The sequence below is a fragment of the Staurois parvus genome, unplaced genomic scaffold (assembly GCF_062004578.1).
Source record: "Staurois parvus isolate SC_StPar_1 unplaced genomic scaffold, SC_StPar_1.0 ptg001756l, whole genome shotgun sequence".
In the NCBI taxonomy this organism is placed as follows: Eukaryota; Metazoa; Chordata; class Amphibia; order Anura; family Ranidae; genus Staurois; species Staurois parvus.
Genome location: NW_028319552.1, coordinates 221,476 through 241,881, shown reverse-complemented (window position 1 = coordinate 241,881; position 20,406 = coordinate 221,476). Strand labels below are relative to the sequence as shown.

General features: G+C 52.4%; 1 protein-coding gene across 5 annotated transcripts in view; it reads left to right on the top strand.

Annotated features, from left to right (window-relative positions):
* The first annotated feature begins 410 nt into the window (after positions 1–410).
* YTHDF1 (YTH N6-methyladenosine RNA binding protein F1) overlaps positions 411–20,406 on the top strand; it is a 62,363-nt gene continuing 42,367 nt past the window's right edge. For all 5 annotated transcript variants that reach the window (XM_089663724.1, XM_089663722.1, XM_089663721.1 and 2 more), the window contains exons 1-2: positions 411–665; positions 16,658–16,682. In XM_089663724.1, the coding sequence (XP_089519850.1) occupies positions 639–665; positions 16,658–16,682 (52 nt within the window). In that variant the 5' untranslated portion in view covers positions 411–638. The remainder of the gene's footprint in view (positions 666–16,657; positions 16,683–20,406) is intronic.

Here is a 20,406-nt window from a genome sequence, read left to right as displayed (position 1 = left end):
AACATGGAAGGACGAGGGCAAAAGTGAGGGGTCATGTTAGCTACCATGGGGCTCCCCTACACACAGGAGCATGGTAACTATAGTAACCAGAGGACCCTGCCTGCTTTGATTCTCTAAGCTTTATTTACACAGTTTGGACATGGCAGGACCACTTGAAGTAGAGGACTATGAGGTGCTGGAAAAAAAGAGGTGGGGTGGTCACTTATAGGAACCACACTCCTCCCCCTCTGCTCCAGTGTTCACCAGACAGCACAGGAATAATGGAGCTGGGCAGCAGTCACGTGCTCGGGCCTCTCCCCTCTGCTTCACTTCCGCCCTCACTCCCCTCGCGTCACTTCCGCTTTTTCGGCCGCGCTGACTCCTGCGTCCTAAGCGCGCATGTGCGGCGGCTTCCGCTACCCGGCCTGCCCCGCGCCGCTGCTGACGTCAGCCGCACTCTGCCCAGTCCCCGCCGCCATTGGTGAGTGTGGAAGTCCCGGGCCAGGCCTCACACCCCGACCGGAGAGACAGCCCGAGAGCCCGGCACCGCCCTGCGCCCGCTCCGCCCCACCCCCGGCCCACCGACTGAGAGGAAGAGAGAGGAGCCGGCCTAGTGCGGCCTGTACACAGCGCGGCCTCCACTCCGCTCTACATGAATCATGTCTGCCACCAGCGTGGACCCGCAGGTGAGAGAGCGAGGGGGCTGAGCCCCCACCCTGACATCTGACTCCCCCTCCCCCAACATCTGCCCCATGATCACTCTCCCACCCAGCGGGGACTCACCCCCTAAATACTGCCCTCCCCGCCCCCAATAATAACTCCCCTCCCCCACTGCGGGATCACTCTCTAAATACTGCCCTCCCCGCCCCCACCGGGGACTGACCCTACACCCCAACCCTGAGATCTGACCCCCCCAATAATCCCCCTCCCCCCAACATTTGCCCCATGATAACTCCCTTCCCCCACCGGGAGCTGACCCTATACCCCAACCCTGAGATCTGCCCCCCCCCCTCCAATAATCCCCCTCTCCCAACATCTGGCCCATGATAACTTCCCTCCCCCACCAGGGGCTGTTCCTACACCCCAACCCTGAGATCTAACCCCCCCCAAAATCCCCCTCCCCAACATCTGCCCTATTACTTCCTGCTCCACCACCCACTGAGGGCTCACCCCCTAAATGCTTCCTTCCCTGCCCCCCCAATAATAACTTCCCTCCCCCACTGCAGGATCACCCCCTAAATACTGCCCTCCCTGCCCCCACCGGGGACTGACCCTACACCCCAACCATGAGATCTGACCCCCCAATAACCCCCCTCCCCTAATATTTGCCCCATGATAATTCCCTTCCCCCACCAGGAGCTGACCCTACACCCCAACCCTGAGAGCTGACCCCCCCAAATAATCCCCCTCCCCCAACATCTGGCCTATAACTCCCCTCCCCCACCAGGGACTGACCCTACACCCCAACCCATGATAATTACCCTACACCCAACATCTGCCCCATGATAATTCCCCTCCCTCAACATCTGCCCCATGATAATTCCCCTCCCTCAACATCTGCCCCATGATAATTCCCCTCCCCCAACATCTGCCCCATGATAATTCCCCTCCCCCAACATCTGCCCCATGATAATTCCTCTCCCTCAACATCTGCCCCATGATAATTCCCCTCCCCCAACATCTGCCCCATGATAATTCCCCTCCCTCAACATCTGCCCCATGATAATTCCCCTCCCTCAACATCTGCCCCATGATAATTCCCCTCCCTCAACATCTGCCCCATGATAATTCCCCTCCCTCAACATCTGCCCCATGATAATTCCCCTCCCTCAACATCTGCCCCATGATAATTCCCCTCCCTCAACATCTGCCCCATGATAATTCCCCTCCCTCAACTCCCCCCCCCCCCCCCTAATAATTCCCCTTCTCTAAACATCTACCCCATGATAACTCCTCTCCCACCACTCACCAGGAGCTTACCCCCTGAATACTGCCTCCCCCCCCCCCCATTGGGGGCTGACCCTTCACCCCAACCGTGAGATTTGACCCCCCCAATAATGCCCCTCCAACATCCGTCCCATGATCACCCCCACCCCCCAGGGGCTCACCCCCTAAATACTGCCCTTCCTGCCCTCAATAATAACTCCCTGCCCCGCTGCAGGATCACCCCCTAAATACTGCCCTCCCCACCCCCACCGGGGACTGACCCTACACCCCAACCCTGAGATCTGCCCCCCTAATAATCCCCCTCCTCCAACGTCTGCTCCATTGTAACCCCCCTCCTCCAACGTCTGCTCCATTGTAACCCCCCTCCTCCAACGTCTGCTCCATTGTAACCCCCCTCCTCCAACGTCTGCTCCATGATAACCCCCTCCTCCAAAGTCTGCTCCATGATAACCCCCCTCCTCTCCCAACATCTGCCCCATGATAACCCCCCTCCTCCAACGTCTGTTCCATAAAAACCCCCCTCCTCCAACGTCTGTTCCATGATAACCCCCCTCCTCCAAAGTCTGTTCCATGATAACCCCCCTCCTCCAAAGTCTGCTCCATGATAACCCCCCTCCTCTCCCAACATCTGCCCCATGATGAACTCCCTTCCCTCTTACATCTGCCCAATGATAACCCCCCACCCACCGGGGACTTACTCCCTGAATACTGCCCTCCCCGCCCCCACTGGGGGCTGACCCCCCCCCCAATAATCCCCTTCCCGCAGCATCTGGCCCATGATAACTCCCCTCCCCCTACATCTGCTTTCGTAATAACCCCCCTCACCTAACATCTGCCCCATGATAATTCCTGCCTCCTACATCTGCTCCATGATTACTCCCTTCCCCCACTGGGGGCTCACCCCCTAAATACTGCCCTCCCCACCCCCAATAATCTGCCCCCCAATAATCCCCTCCCCCCAGTATCTGCCCCCCTAGTAATCCCTCCTCCCCTAACATCTGCCCCATAATAACCCCCCTCTGCCAATATCTGCTCCATGATAACTCCCCTCCCCCCACTTTGGTCTGCCACCCTAAAAACTGCCCTCCCCGCCCCCCCCCCCAATAACCCTCCCCCACCGAGAGCTGACCCTACACCCCAATCCTGAGATCTGACCACATAATCCCCCCTCTCCATCTGCCCCTAATAACTCAAACATCTGCACCCCGATACCCCCCTCTTCCCAAACATCTGCCCCCATGATAATTCCTCCCCCTAACCCAACATCTACCATCTCCCTAACATCTGCTCCCTGATACTCCTGATACTCTTTTCCAACATTTGCCCGTATCCCTGCCAGAAAGAACCCTTCCCATATCTTTTACCTCCTGATACTCCCTCCCCAACATCTTCCCCCTCAGACTTTCCCAGCATCTTCCCGTGATACTCCCTCCCCAACATCTTCCCCCTCAGACTTTCCCAGCATCTTCCCCTGGTACTCCCTCCCCAACATCTTCCCCCTCAGACTTTCCCAGCATCTTCCCGTGATACTCCCTCCCCAACATCTTCCCCCTCAGAATTTCCCAGCATCTTCCCCTGGTACTCCCTCCCCAACATCTCCCCCCTCACTCTCCCAGCATCTTCCCCTGGTACTCCCTCCCCAACATCTTCCCCCTCAGACTTTCCTAACATCTTCCCCCTCACTCTCCCAGCATCTTCCCCTGGTACTCCCTCCCCAACATCTTCCCCCTCACTCTCCCAGCATCTTCCCCTGGTACTCCCTCCCCAACATCTTCCCCCTCAGTCTCCCAGCATCTTCCCCTGATACTCCCTCCCCAACGTCTTCCCCTGATACTCCCTCCCCAACGTCTTCCCCTGATACTCCCTCCCCAACGTCTTCCCCTGATACTCCCTCCCCAACGTCTTCCCCTGATACTCCCTCCCCAACGTCTTCCCCTGATACTCCCTCCCCAACGTCTTCCCCTGATACTCCCTCCCCAACGTCTTCCCCGATACTCCCTCCCCAACGTCTTCCCCTGATACTCCCTCCCCAACGTCTTCCCCTGATACTCCCTCCCCAACGTCTTCCCCTGATACTCCCTCCCCAACGTCTTCCCCTGATACTCCCTCCCCAACGTCTTCCCCTGATACTCCCTCCCCAACGTCTTCCCCTGATACTCCCTCCCCAACGTCTTCCCCTGATACTCCCTCCCCAACGTCTTCCCCTGATACTCCCTCCCCAACGTCTTCCCCTGATACTCCCTCCCCAACGTCTTCCCCTGATACTCCCTCCCCAACGTCTTCCCCTGATACTCCCTCCCCAACGTCTTCCCCTGATACTCCCTCCCCAACGTCTTCCCCTGATACTCCCTCCCCAACGTCTTCCCCTGATACTCCCTCCCCAACGTCTTCCCTCTCACTCTCCCAGCATCTTCCTGTGATACTCCCACCCCAACATCTTCCCCCCTCAGACTCGCCCAGCATCTTCCCCCTCAGACTCGCCCAGCATCTTCCCGTGATACTCCCTCCCCAACGTCTTCCCTCTCAGACTCTCCCAGCATCCTCCTGTGAAAATTCCTACCCAACATCTTCTGGTACTCCCTCCCCAACATCTTCCCCCTCAGACTCTCCCAGCATCTTCTCCTGATACTCCCCGCGTCTGCCCTGTGCCTTCCTGACGCACCTCCCCCACGTCTGCCCTGTGCCTTCCTGACGCACCTCCCCAGCGTCTGCCCTGTGCCTTCCTGGGACACCTCCCCCACGTCTGCCCTGTGCCTTCCTGACGCACCTCCCCCGCATCTGCCCTGTGCCTTCCTGACGCACCTCCCCCACGTCTGCCCTGTGCCTTCCTGACGCACCTCCCCCACGTCTGCCCTGTGCCTTCCTGACGCACCTCCCCCACGTCTGCCCTGTGCCTTCCTGACGCACCTCCCCAACGTCTGCCCTGTGCCTTCCTGACGCACCTCCCCAACGTCTGCCCTGTGCCTTCCTGACGCACCTCCCCAACGTCTGCCCTGTGCCTTCCTGACGCACCTCCCCAGCGTCTGCCCTGTGCCTTCCTGACGCACCTCCCCAACGTCTGCCCTGTGCCTTCCTGACGCACCTCCCCAGCGTCTGCCCTGTGCCTTCCTGGGACACCTCCCCAGCGTCTGCCCTGTGCCTTCCTGGGACACCTCCCCAGCGTCTGCCCTGTGCCTTCCTGGGACACCTCCCCAGCGTCTGCCCTGTGCCTTCCTGGGACACCTCCCCAGCGTCTGCCCTGTGCCTTCCTGGGACACCTCCCCAGCGTCTGCCCTGTGCCTTCCTGACGCACCTCCCCAACGTCTGCCCTGTGCCTTCCTGGGACACCTCCCCAACGTCTGCCCTGTGCCTTTTTGACGCCCCTCCCCAACCACTATAAAACCGCAGCATCCGGTCTGATCTGACACCCCTTCAGATCTGTTCATCTAATATTTTGGCAGCATAGTTCCTGTGTCCCCCTTCATAATATCTGCAATATGACTATGATTATCACCAACCTTTATGTGAAGGTTCCCTGACCACCCAATATTCTTTTCCTTGAAACTGCTCATCAGATATTTTTATTACCAGGACCTACAACCCCAACACTTGCTCCTTTGTCTGCCTTTAAAATAGAACTAGAGCCTCTGAAGAAAAATGATGTGCTGCATCACCTATTTAAAAGTCCCTCCAATATGTCAATCCTACTGATGCAGCTTTCTGTGATGGTGTGACAACAATCCTGCACTGTTTCTGCGTTCAGAGCAGAGTTGTCACTGTATAGCCGTGTCTGCTTGTGGGATGTTGCTGTCGCTTGTCAATGGCTTGTCTGGCAACCTAGTCTTGCCTACAGCTCTGGATTGGCAGCACTGCTTCTGTTGCGGATTCCCTCCCACTGTGAGCTACAGTGTCTGGGAGGGGGAGCGTTTGAGACACGAAGGAGAATGTAGCTCTGGATTTGGTACTTTTTTATTATTATAGTTCCAACAGTTTGCTCAGCGCTTTACAATATAAAGGGAGATAGAACAGCAACAATACAGTTCAATGCAAGAGGGTTAGGAGGATTTAGACTGTCATACTGGAGTCTGTAGTTGTACTTTAATATTGGTGGTGTTCCCCATTGCTGTCCTTCATATACTGTCATACCTGTCCTTGCTCTGTCATTTGTCCTGTTTTGTCCTCAGGTAGCCACCTCATTCATCTGTCATGGGGTCTCTCCCTCTTTCAGCAGCATTAGCTCAGTGCCCTCTGTATCTGTCCCCTTAATTCAGACCTTCTCCCTATATGTGTATGTTAAAGAGGAATTCCAGTCTAGATCTAACTGAACTTTAATTCTGTTCCCATTCCCCTTCTGTCCCCAACTACCCTGTAGAAGGATGCCTATACTCCCCTATTCTCAGGGTGCTCTGGTCCGGTCATGTGATCTCCCCAGCGGTCGGCTTCAGGAGAGAGGAGAGCATGGACAATGGATGGAATGCCTGGCTGGTGACGTCGCCCATAGGCTATGGGGCATCCATTGTTGACTGTGTCTCCTCTGAAGTCGCCACTGGGAGCCAATCGTATGACCGAATCAGAGCACTCTGAGAATAGGTAAGTATAGACGCTTTCCTTCTGCATGGTAGTTAGAATAGGAGGATGTGGACTTGTACTATAAAGTGTTACTAAACCCAGGACCCTGCATTCAGGGGCGGGCTGACCATTTGGAAACTCGGGCGCTGCCCGAGGGCCCGGGGTCAGTAGGGGGCCCCATGAGATGCCCCTGGTACCTTTTTCAAAGGCTTTTTTGAGTTTGGGCAAGGACACACGGGCCCCATGATCCCCTATTGCCCGGGGCCCCATGAGTTGTCAGTCCGTCCCTGCCTGCATTCACTATATCCGGTCTCCTGGAACCCTGCATTCACTACGTCCGCTCTCCCCGGACCCGGCGTTCACTACGTCCGCTCTCCCCGGACCCGGCGTTCACTACGTCCGCTCTCCCCGGACCCGGCGTTCACTACGTCCGCTCTCCCCGGACCCGGCGTTCACTACGTCCGCTCTCCCCGGACCCGGCGTTCACTACGTCCGCTCTCCCCGGACCCGGCGTTCACTACGTCCGCTCTCCCCGGACCCGGCGTTCACTACGTCCGCTCTCCCCGGACCCGGCGTTCACTACGTCCGCTCTCCCCGGACCCGGCGTTCACTACGTCCGCTCTCCCCGGACCCGGCGTTCACTACGTCCGCTCTCCCCGGACCCGGCGTTCACTACGTCCGCTCTCCCCGGACCCGGCGTTCACTACGTCCGCTCTCCCCGGACCCGGCGTTCACTACGTCCGCTCTCCCCGGACCCGGCGTTCACTACGTCCGCTCTCCCGGACCCGGCGTTCACTACGTCCGCTCTCCCCGGACCCGGCGTTCACTACGTCCGCTCTCCCCGGACCCGGCGTTCACTACGTCCGCTCTCCCCGGACCCGGCGTTCACTACGTCCGCTCTCCCACAGTACACACAACACGGCAATTAAATTATTTTAGTAAATACAAACTGCTAAATACCTTTTCTCATCAGCAGTATAGAGCAGTCTTGTGACTTCTATCAGTGTCCAGCAAAGCATATGTTAAAGCTTGTAGGAGGAGTTTTCATTTTGCTCTAGGAAGATACAGAACCCCTGACGTCTGTCTAGACAGTGCTGATTGGCCCTGTGCTGATCACATGCACTCTCCCGAAATAAAAAAACAAAAACCTCTCTAGCAATAGACACCAAACTGCGTGTGTGCAGAGTGACTCCACACGATATGTCTCCTCAGGAGATAAGAGGGGGACACTGGAAGAAGGGGAGGATCAGAGAAGACAGGATCAAACAGCCCTTTTACACAATGCAGAGGATTAACCCCTTAGGTTCCACAGTGAGTATAACAAGCATGCTTTACTGCATATACAGACTGATTGTACTGTTGTGGTTTTAGTAACACTTAAACTGTTTCAGAATGTCCTGATTCCTCCTTTCGTTACCCCACAATATCTGTTACAGGGATATCTCCCTAATAGCCCTCTTCTGTAAATCTACCGTAGTCCCCTTTCCTTGTGTACCTATATTCAGCTCTAATTTCTGGAATTCTTCCTTTCTCATCAGTCTGAGAGCCCTCTTCAAAGTATCATCATCTCCTTATGTCCCAGCAACTGTTTGTCCTGCGCTTCAAGTGTCCTCCATACTTCAAACCTTCCCCAAGTGCTCCTCGCTATTTAAAATTTGTACCAGCATGCCCCACTTAACCGTGACATTTTTACTTCTGTTCCTGCAACTCCCTCCCCCCCCCCCCCCAGGATTCACATGCCTCCTCTGGTATCCCCCATGTCTGTTCCTGCAACTCCCTGCCCCCCCCCCCCCCAGGATTCACATGCCTCCTCTGGTATCCCCCATGTCTGTTCCTGCAACTCCCTGCCCCCCCCCCCCCCCCCCCAGGATTCACATGCCTCCTCTGGTATCCCCCATGTCTGTTCCTGCAACTCCCTGCCCCCCCCCCCCCAGGATTCACATGCCTCCTCTGGTATCCCCCCATGTCTGTTCCTGCAACTCCCCCCCCAGGATTCACATGCCTCCTCTGGTATCCCCCATGTCTGTTCCTGCAACTCCCTGCCCCCCCCCCCCCAGGATTCACATGCCTCCTCTGGTATCCCCCCATGTCTGTTCCTGCAACTCCCCCCCCAGGATTCACATGCCTCCTCTGGTATCCCCCATGTCTGTTCCTGCAACTCCCTGCCCCCCCCCCAGGATTCACATGCCTCCTCTGGTATCCCCCATGTCTGTTCCTGCAACTCCCCCCCCCCAGGATTCACATGCCTCCTCTGGTATCCCCCATGTCTGTTCCTGCAACTCCCTGCCCCCCCCCCGGATTCACATGCCTCCTCTGGTATCCCCCATGTCTGTTCCTGCAACTCCCCCCCCAGGATTCACATGCCTCCTCTGGTATCCCCCATGTCTGTTCCTGCAACTCCCCCCCCCCCCCAGGATTCACATGCCTCCTCTGGTATCCCCCATGTCTGTTCCTGCCTCCATCCCCCCTGTTGTAATGGTGTCTGCCTTCTCACCATGTTGTGCTGCATGCAGAATTCCAGTGCTCAGTATTGTCACCGTTCTACCTTGGCACGAGGGATGCACCAACACCATTTTTTTTTTCTTTTCTGTTTTACAGTGAGTACCGATTTACCTTTTATTTTTCATTTTTTTTGCTTGCCGATACCAAATATCTACCGACGACTGTTTTGTTTATGCTTCCGCTGTCAGCAGGGGAAAACCCGCTGACAGCTGAATGAGTGACCAGTTGTTAACCTCTTGGCGCCGGCCGCACGCAAATGTGCGGCCTCCCGGCGTCTGGGCCTAGACGCTGAGCGACCGCACATTTGTGTTCTATTAAAAAAAAGATATGCGCTGAGAGCGCACGCTTTGCGCACTCCCAGCACACATGTCCGGTACTCACAGGAAGTTCCCGATCTCCTCTTTTCGATCAGGACCTTTCCCGATCATGTGACCGCCGTGATGTCGTGTCACGGTGGTCACATGACTCTAAACCCCGCCTCCCGGCTTCTGAAACCCTTAAAACCTATCCGCCCTTTATAGCGGAGCTCCACCCAACAGGGGAAGCGGCCACCACTGCCACATTTGGCAATATTTGGGGGTGGCGGGGGGAGCCGTGCCAAACTGAATCCTCCCCCCCAGTCTTCTGACACACTTTACAGGTCCCAGAAGACTAAGGGACCATTCGCAAAGCGCAGCACGTCCCGCACATGCGCAGTAAGAATCCGGCTTTGAAGACAAAAGGCTTCACTTCTGGTTTCCCTTACTTGCCAGGAACCCAGAGGCTAGTAAAGAACTTGCCCGGGTAAGGATGGTGCTGGACCCCTGGACATGTAAGTGTCTCTTTACCCCCAGTTCACATATATGTGGGTGGTGCCACTGCGGATCCGCACGAAAATTTGTTCAGCCGCACCACTCGCACAGAGGAATGCGGACCCCCGGGCGGGTGCCATTAATTCTAATGGCACGCCGGCCGCACTGGGAAACGCAACCGTGCTGGGAACCGAGGCTGCGTTTTCCAAAGAAGTGCAGGGACTTCTTCCCTGCGTGTCACAGGGCATGGGAGTCCATTCAAATGAATGGGCTCTCGTACCCCAGCAAAACGTGGCCTGCACAGCCACGGCCGCATAGGTGTGACCCGGGGGTTATGGAGCAGAGCAATTTTTACATTTCTGCTATGGACCTGTTTATTCATTGATCACTTTTTCATTACTTAAGATATCATTATACATTTTTTTTTCATTTTTTGAAGAACAAGCAAGGCTTTCTTTTCGTGAATAGTGTCTTGTGATGAAAACAATTTTTTTTCACAAGCCTTAGACATTTAAATTTAACAAAACTAAAAAAAAATGTTTTTGGGGGGTTTTTTAGCTGTGTTCGTTTAAAAATATTACTGCACATAAATGTTGCACAATGAAAATGAAATGACACTAAAACTATGATTCTGGTACAAAGCATTGAAAAGTTATTTACAAATGAGATACATTTTTTTTTTCTTTCAATTTTGCGCTTTTTTAAAATGAGAAGGTTACTAATATTAGTTAAAGGTGTGAAAATATTTACGAAAAAAAGCAAACTAAAAAGGTTTTAATCAATAATAGTTTATAAAATAGAAATGAACAAAATAAATCAGCAGGAAAATAATTAAATGGAGAATACGGAGTTAATTAGGGCTGATTAGAGTAAATAAAGATTAATAAGGGGTTAAACAAAGCAACCTTTGTTTTTTGTTTTTGTTGCTCTGTAGATGAATAAACAGATACAAAATGAAACAATGTTTTTTTTTTTTCTTTCTGTTTCAGGCAGAGCAATGTTTATAAACATTTACAGAAGGCTTTTTTTTTTTTTTTTTACAGCTCCAGTAGTTTTACACTTCAGCTGTCAGCAGTGGAACCACAATGACAGCTAAATGAGTTGTCATTTGTTAAAGTGGTTGTAAAGGCTCAAGGTTTTTTACCTTCATGCTGCTCCCACAGCCCCCCTAATACTCCCCTTCTTGATCCAGCGATGTGACATTGTGCCACTTGTGGGGGGTGAAGAGTTTTTTGTTTTTTTGTGTTTTTTTTTTTTTTTTTACACTGATTACTTTTATACCCATAAAGGGTGTAAAAGCAATCATTTCTCCTTCTCTCTGGCTGCATTCTTGCAGCCATTGAGAAATACTGTGTGAGCTGTGATTGGTCAGATTGTCACATGGTACAGGGCTGTTGTGAATAGCCTTGTACCATGTGATCTCTGTGATCATTCACAGATTTTACACGTAGTAAGCAATGATGTCAGTAAGTGGGCATCACAGTGGCTTAGTGGTTAGCACTTCCGCCTGGGCTGTTGTGAATAGCCTTGTACCATGTGATCTCTGTGATCATTCAACGATTTCACACGTAGTAAGCAATGATGTTAGAAGTGACATCTTGCTTACTACTCTTCATGTGATCACTGATTGGTCAATCAGTGATCACATGATCGGGACCTCGCACAGAGGTCCTGTCTGACGATTGGTGTTCCACTGTGTCCTGAGGACCCGTACAACGATTGGTGTTCCGCTGTGTCCTCCGGAAACAGTGGGCACCAGTTTGCGGTGCTGCGCACTCCCAGGGAGTGCACAGAAGCAGGGAGGCTGTTTATAAACGGCCACCCACCCCTGCACTGCTCCCATGCAGCCGTTTATATACATGGGCCGGATGGGAAGTGTGTAACCTATCAGCATATCTTTGGAATGTGGGGGGGAAACTGGAGTACCCGGAGGAAACCCGTTTGCGGTGCTGCGCACTCCCAGGGAGGCTGTTTGTAAACGACCACCTACCCCTGCACTTCTCCCTTCCAGCCGTTTATGTACATGGGCCGGATGGGAAGTGGTTAACCAGTAATTTCCAACTTTGTTGTTGTTGTTTACATTGCGGCTGTCAGCGGGGAATCCCATTGACAGCTGATAGAACTGAGTCTGAAGGTAACCGCTTCAGGTATCAGAGCCTTTGCAGCTTGTGCCAGTGCTTAGTATCGGTGCAACACTACTTGATACTGTCACCTCTTCATATCTTATCATTGTGAGGACTAATGTGAAAATGGGGAATCCAGAAAACAATTCACCGAGGGTCCTAAACCACCTGAATATTTCCAGAATACACAGCTATCCTTCCGGCTGTTCAGTGTATCCATCGTGGAACTCCACTTTGTAGCTACTTTTGTTTGTCCCTATTGTTGAGCCAGGGGAAGCCTTCTTCTGGGGGGGGGGGGGGGTGCAGGATTGGCGGTCCCTAGCCAGATGACGCCCAGCCTGTTTATATTTCATGTCTGGAAGGTTTTTATACTTGTGAAATCTTCTGACACATAGGTTGTGGTGATTGAGTTGGTTTTTATTTTTAAATTGCAAATACATGATGGGTCATTGTTACATGATGACGTGTCAGTTTCCTGAAGTCTCATAGATGGTTTTGCTCGTCATGTAAGTGGGAAGAATGAATGGTAGAACTTTCGAGGGGTGGAAAGAGAGGCGGTGCAGACACTGGCAGTAATGGTAGAAGGTCCAATGAGCAGGGAACTCTGAGTCCTACTGTGTATTGTAATTGTACTGCGTGCTCTCATGTTGTAAAGCGCTGCGGAAACTGTCGGCGCGATACAAAGACCATAGAATAATACAAGGAGAAGAGTGTAGCCCTTACCCTACACAATGGGCTTGTCGTGGTGACTCTCCTAAGTGCCCTCCTTAAAGAAGAACTCCAGGAATTAGGAGGAAGGCAGGCAGCCAACTCTTTGGCTGCTGTATAGGGGACCCAAATCAGAGAGCCCAGATTTATTTATTATTATAGGTACTTGTATAGCGCCATCAATTTACACATATATTATACATTCACATCAGTCCCTGACCCTCAAGGGGCGTACAATCTAAGGTCCCTAACCCTCAAGGGGCGTACAATCTAAGGTCCCTAACCCTCAAGGGGGGTACAATCTAAGGTCCCTAACGCTCAAGGGGCGTACAATTTAAGGTCCCTAACGCTCAAGGGGCGTACAATCTAAAGTCCCTAACCCTCAAGGGGGGTACAATCTAAGGTCCCTAACCCTCAAGGGGCGTACAATCTAAGGTCCCTAACGCTCAAGGGGCGTACAATCTAAGGTCCCTAACGCTCAAGGGGCGTACAATCTAAGGTCCCTAACGCTCAAGGGGCGTACAATCTAAGGTCCCTAACGCTCAAGGGGCGTACAATCTAAGGTCCCTAACGCTCAAGGGGCGTACAATCTAAGGTCCCTAACGCTCAAGGGGCGTACAATCTAAGGTCCCTAACGCTCAAGGGGCGTACAATCTAAGGTCCCTAACGCTCAAGGGGCGTACAATCTAAGGTCCCTAACGCTCAAGGGGCGTACGATCTAAGGTCCCTAACGCTCAAGGGGCGTACGATCTAAGGTCCCTAACGCTCAAGGGGCGTACGATCTAAGGTCCCTAACGCTCAAGGGGCGTACGATCTAAGGTCCCTAACCCTCAAGGGGCGTACAATCTAAGGCCCCTAACTCACATTCATACAGATAGATACTAGGGCCAATTTAGACAGGAGCCAATTAACCTACCAGCATGTCTTTGGAGTGTGGGAGGAAACCCGCAGTACCCGGAGGAAACCCACGCAGGCACAGGGAGAACATGCAAACTCCAGGCAGGTGGTGCCGTGGTTGGGATTCAAACCAAAGACCCCAGTACTGCCAGGCGGAAGTGCTAACCATTTAGCCACTGATTATAGGTTTATGAAGCTGGAAATAAGAGAGAAATCCATGAGGTGCTATACACCTCATTGGACTTAACTCATTGTAAGCCGGCACATTTTGTGAGAATTCCTGGCGTTCCCCTTTAAACTTTTGTTATGTGTCTTTTTTAGTTTCACAACCTGAATTTTTACACGTTTAGGATTTTACAGAATTTAAAAAAAAAAAAAAAAAAGCCTGTGCGGCTGCGTTTTCAAAAGAAGTGCAGGGTCTTCGTCCATGCATGTCATGGGGCATGGGAGTCCATTCAAATGAATAGGCTCTTGTGTCCGCGTAAAACGTGGCCCGTACGGCCGCATAGATGTGAACCGGGGGTAATACAACACAAGGGGTATATACAGGGGTGGACTGACAACTCATGGGGCCCCTGGGCAATAGGGGATCATGGGGCCCCCGGGCAATAGGGGATCATGGGGCCCCGTGTCCTTGCCCAAACTCAAAAAAGCCTATGAAAAAGTTACCAGGGGCATCTCATGGGGCCCCCTACTGACCCCGGGCCCTCGGGCAGTGCCCGAGTTTCCAAATGGTCAGTCCGCCCCTGGGTATAAGCATGTCACTTAAATCCAGTGGTAAGCAATCGGGATTTTATCCATTTTTAGTTCCATTCTGAACGGGCCGGTAGGGGTTGTATGTACTCCATCACAGAGCCGGCTTCTGGAAGGCACAACTCGGATCCGATACAAGAACAATACAATACTGACATGGAGACGTAATTGGAGAAGGGAGTGGCAGAAGGAAGCATGAAGTTTGTTCAGCGGCGGCGTCTTTCCTTGCTACTCTTGGGCATTTTTGTGCATGCTGTCCATGGAAATAACAGATCGCTGCTCAGCCGTTCACAGAAATCCTATATATTTTTTTATTCAATGAATACAAGGCTTTCGGTGATTGGTTGAGGTGGTGATTGTGATGTCATTCGCCTGCCATGGCCCAAACAAACTTTTAAAAGTAAACTTGGTGTTTGTCTTCAATGTAATCTGCACATTAGAACTCCTTTCAGGAGTCTGTTAGGGATCCCAAATTTTGCGTTTTGTAGTCTCCCCATTAAAGCCTGCAAAAATAAGCTGTGCCCTCAGATCCCCCCCTTCGCTCCCACCCAGAGGCGGACTGACCATTTGGAAACTCGGGCACTGCCCGAGGGCCCGGGGTCAGTAGGGTGCCCCATGAGATGCCCCTGGTACCTTTTTCATAGGCTTTTTTGAGTTTGGGCAAGGACACAGGGGCCCCATGATCCCCTATTGCCCAGGGGCCCCATGAGTTGTCAGTCCGCCCCTGCTCCCACCCAAATCACCCGCAAGCATATGAAGAATATTTTCGTTTTTTATAGGGGATGTTCTAATACCTGGTCGCTTTTCTCCGTTGCCGAATTGTCAGCAAGCACTTCTGTGTCACCAAGTACTGGACAGTGCTGGACCAGTGGTGGTCTGTAAGTGATGATGCTGGCAAGAGGGGCAGCGATATGACTGGGAAGGGATCAGCAGTGATGGAGGCTTTTTTTGGTTGGGGAGGAGGGGGGGGGGGGTCACATCCAGAACTGGTGGGGAGGAAGACCGAGGACCGTATTCTTCTTTTAAACCACCACCTAGGAAAAGGAGGATTTCATTCTTGGAGTTTTGGAGACTAGACACATTTTATATTTTTTTTAATAAAGCTAAAGGCAAAACGTTTTGTTTAGTTTTGGATGGACTGGAGAGGGATTAGACCCCCTGTCAGGTGTTTGTTGCTGTCTGTGCCCCCATTAGGGAGATTCACCCTTTTTATTGGTCCTGTTTACCATTATCATTGAAAGTAAATCCCAATATTTGGGTTGTCCCCAGCAAAGCAATAAAGGGGAAATTTTCCAATGGGGACACTAGTCCCAACCACAGCACCACCTGCCTGGAGTTTGCCTGTTCTCCCTGTGCCTGTGTGGGTTTCCTCCGGGTACTCCGGTTTCCTACCACACTCCAAAGACATGCTGTTGGGTTGTTAATTGGCTCCTGTCTAAATTGGCCCTAGTATGTGTATGTATGAATGTGAGTTCGGGACCTTAGATTGTACGCCCCTTGAGGGTTAGGGACCTTAGATTGTACGCCCCTTGAGGGTTAGGGACCTTAGATTGTACGCCCCTTGAGGATTGGGGACCTTAGATTGTACGCCCCTTGAGGGTTAGGGACCTTAGATTGTACGCCCCTTGAGGGTTAGGGACCTTAGATTGTGCGCCCCTTGAGGGTTAGGGACCTTAGATTGGACGCCCCTTGAGGGTTAGGGACCTTAGATTGGACGCCCCTTGAGGGTTAGGGACCTTAGATTGTACGATCATGTGACCGCCACATGACCCTAAACCCTGCCCCGCCTCCCTGCTTCTGAAACTCTTAAAGGGCCGGCGTTTAGGGGTTAAATAACCCTCCCCCTTAGCATTTCTGGCCATGACCATCTTGAGTAAGGGGAAATGATTCATGTATTTACTTCCTGGAATCCATCTGCCCTTAGTTCAGGCATGCAGGCAGGAGGCTGTGCTTAGGTGAGAAAACCCCCATCCACCCCTCCCAAAGGCTCCTGAGATCTATGACATCATTTGCCTAGGAATGGAAACCAGGAAGTAACTGAAGAAATGTAAACAAATATGATTTCCTTTCCTGTCTCTTTACGAAGGATGGCCACATTTTGAATGAGAGCGAAGTTCCACTTTAAGGGTTGCTGATGTATGTATAGGTTTTGTATGCAGAGGGATGACAGGAGTAGTATAGATCTGATGAAATGAGATTGCCGTGGTTCTGGTGTATAGTATGACTTCATACAGCGTGGTTTCACATTGTGCCCATGGCAGCCTGTAAGTCTGCTTGAACAACACGTTTCCTTTGTGTATGTATATGTGACTATTGAAATTGCTGAGACTGACCCTCACAGTAGTTCATAAACAAGTTCTGGACAACTTTTCATCTAATTTTTTTTTCTCTTTTCTTTTTGAATCACAGAGACCAAAAGGACAAGACAGTAAAGGTAAGTTTCCTTGTGTGTCTTCCTGCTCCTCAAACTCCCTTCAATGACCATTTGAATGATGTGTGATGTGCATGCACCAATCTGCAACATTTCATACAGTAGACCCTGACTTTCCACATGTCTGCAACATGAACTCTTCTTTTTTTTTTTTGCCCATCTGCCAATAAAAATGTTTGCATTTCCATCAAAGAACTTATTTTGGATCTGTTATCCCAACCCAGATAGGTCTACTGATCGATGCTGTGTATTGTTTTTGTGTTTTGTCATCTTTTGCCGCACATTTGTATGATCATTCCTATAGTCTTCTATTGGGTAGAAGCATGAGAAGTTGTCCAAGAATACTTGGTATTAATTTATACGTAGGATACAAATGTGAAAAAAAAACTTCCTGCGCTCCTAAGTCCCTATAAACTAATCAAGGAGGTACAGCTGCCAACATCCAATCATATACCAAATGATAAACGTGAAAAACGTTTTTTAAAATTTATACTAAAGTCTTGTTTTTTGTTTTTTGTTTTTTTTTTTAAATAACACATGTCATACTTACCTGCTCTGTGCAGTGGTTTTGCACAGAGCAGCCTGGATCCTCCTGCCTCCCTCCTTTCAGGTGCCCCCATAGCAAACAGCCTTCTAGGGGGGCTCCCAAGCCATGGCTCTGCATGTCTATTCACACAGAGCTGTAGCTTGGCCCCGCCCCCTCCCTCTCCTGATTGGCTCACTGGCTGTGATTGACCACTGCTGCCAATCAGGCTGAAAGTCTCCGAAGAACCAAAGCTCTCGTGGACATCCATGGATCAAGATGGGGCTCAGGTAATTGTTAGGGGGTGCTGCTACACACAGAATGATTTTTACCTTCATGCACAGAATGCATGATGGTAAAAAACTTTGAGACTTTACAACTACTTTAAAAGAGGCTGTCCAGGGCAGCAAGGGACCGATGCTGCATCCATCTAATTAAGTATAAAAAAAAAACACTTCTCTTTTAACCTCCCTAGCGGTAATCCAGAGTGTGGCTCTGGCTAGTTTTCAGTACCAAAAGCTGTAGCCCCCGAGCCACTCTCGGGATTACACTGTAGTGTGTGTGTAGCAGGGCTGGACTGACCATTCAAGCACTCGGGCACTGCCCGGGGTCAGTAGGGGGCCCCATGAGATGCCCCAGGTACCTTTTTCATTGGCTTTTTTGAGTTTGGGCAAGAACACAGGGGGCCCATGATCCCCGATTGCCCGTGGCCCCATGAGTTGTCAGTCCGCCCCTGGTGTGTAGTGTAACTTACCTTGTCCCTGCAATCCCCCAATGTCCTCCCACGGTGTCCTCCGGCCGCTGTCCTCCCACGGCGTCCTCCGGCCGCTTTCCTTCCACGGCGTCCTCCGGCCGCTTTCCTTCCACGGCGTCCTCCGGGCTCTTTCCTCCCACGGCGTCCTCCGGCCGCTTTCCTCCCACGGCGTCCTCCGGCCGCTTTCCTCCCACGGCGTCCTCCGGCCGCTTTCCTCCCACGGCGTCCTCCGGCCGCTTTCCTCCCACGGCGTCCTCCGGCCGCTTTCCTCCCACGGCGTCCTCCGGCCGCTTTCCTCCCACGGCGTCCTCCGGCCGCTTTCCTCCCACGGCGTCCTCCGGCCGCTTTCCTCCCACGGCGTCCTCCGGCCGCTTTCCTCCCACGGCGTCCTCCGGCCGCTTTCCTCCCACGGCGTCCTCCGGCCGCTTTCCTCCCACGGCGTCCTCCGGGCTCTTTCCTCCCACGGCGTCCTCCGGCCGCTTTCCTCCCACGGCGTCCTCCGGGCTCTTTCCTCCCACGGCGTCCTCCGGGCGCTTTCCTCCCACGGCGTCCTCCGGCCGCTTTCCTCCCACGGCGTCCTCCGGCCGCTTTCCTCCCACGGCGTCCTCCGGCCGCTTTCCTCCCACGGCGTCCTCCGGCCGCTTTCCTCCCACGGCGTCCTCCGGCCGCTTTCCTCCCACGGCGTCCTCCGGCCGCTTTCCTCCCACGGCGTCCTCCGGCCGCTGTCCTCCCACGGCGTCCTCCGGCCGCTGTCCTCCCACGGCGTCCTCCGGCCGCTGTCGGCTTCTGGGTTCCCTTCCCTGCGAGTGCCGCGACGTAGGGGAGCAGAACCGGCAGGAGATTAAAAAAAATAAAAACACGAGATACACACAATACATTGTAATCTGTTAGGATTCCATTACTGTATCAAACCATTTCACCTCAGTTTTGTCCCGAGTGCTTTGTCCTGCGCCCTGCCTGCACTTTTACAGTTCTTTCTGCCTGGAAACTTGAGAACATCCATGGCGTCCAAAAAGCGTCCCTTTTAGGTCAAAAAGCTGGAAAACGGCGATCGTGAATTAAAATCACTTGCAGAATTGAACGATAGCGATTTGTGGGGAAATTCCTCATCAGACACTGAAATTTCCATGAAAAACAATGTACCGTTTTGACATTCAAAAATATTGACATAATCAGGCGGCCAGGGAGGTTAAAGGCTAACGCCACCCTTTGCACTGTTGTTAGACATGCATTTAGCAGCTGCTATCACTTCTAAAAATTTTCATTGCTATGGGTGGCTCTGCCCTCACATCTGTGTCAGTGAATGTATACATTACAAGTCCCATATGCCACTGCTTCACACGGACTTGTAGTTCTCATAGGAATACGTGTTTGGTGATCACAGTACTTGTCCATTGACATTTCCTCCAGCTCTCTAAAAGAGAAGTGTGAGACTGTTTTTTGTTTTACAAAGATCATAGTTGCCTAAGTGGATGCTACATCTGTCCCCTGCCGAGCGATCAAACCTGCTGATCGCTCAGTCTTCATCTTCACCCTAGGTTCACACCTATGCGGCCATTCGGGCCACGTTTTGCTCGGGCACAAGAGCCCATTCATTTGAATGGACTCCCGTGCCCGTGACACGGAGGGAAGAAGTCCCTGCACTGCTTTGGAAAACGCAGCCCGCACGGGAACCACATTTCCCAGTGCGGGTGGCGTGCCATTAGAAGTAATGGCACCCGCCCGCGGGTCCACATTCCTCTGTGCTGGTGGTGCGGTTGCATGGATTTTCGTGTGGATCCGCAGCGGCACCACCCGAACAGATGTGAACCGGGGTTCAGTGAACACAGAGCCGGTGACAGTCGGTCTCTCAGTATCTCTGCTACTCCAGCACCCACTGAAACATGGGGCTGTTTAGGGGCAGGAAGCGGCTGGTTCAGGGGTCTCAGGGGCTCACTGAGTGGCTGAGCCAGCTGCTGGTTCAGGCATATGGGTGGATCCAGACATTAAAGTCCGGATTTCTCCAGAGCTTGGATCTACTGTGTGATGTCAGACTTTAGCTTGCTGTCGGCTGAAAATAGGTCACAGGAGTGCAGAGCTAAATGGATTCCTGTGATCACTAGGAGGAAGTATAGCTGAAGAAGTATTGGCCATGCTTCTTAATTGAAGGCCCGAATTTCAGTACAGACATGCTGGTAGAAGAGCCTGCATGAGCTTGGCAGTGCTTCCACGATCCTGGCAGTGCTTCCATGATCCTGTACAGACTGGCTGGTAGAAGAGTCTGCACGATCCTGTCAGTGCTTGCACGATCCTGTCAGTGCTTGCACGATCCTGTCAGTGCTTGCACGATCCTGTCAGTGCTTGCACGATCCTGTACAGACATGCTGGTAGAAGTGCTTGCACGATCCTGTCAGTGCTTGCACGATCCTGTCAGTGCTTGCACGATCCTGTCAGTGCTTGCACGATCCTGT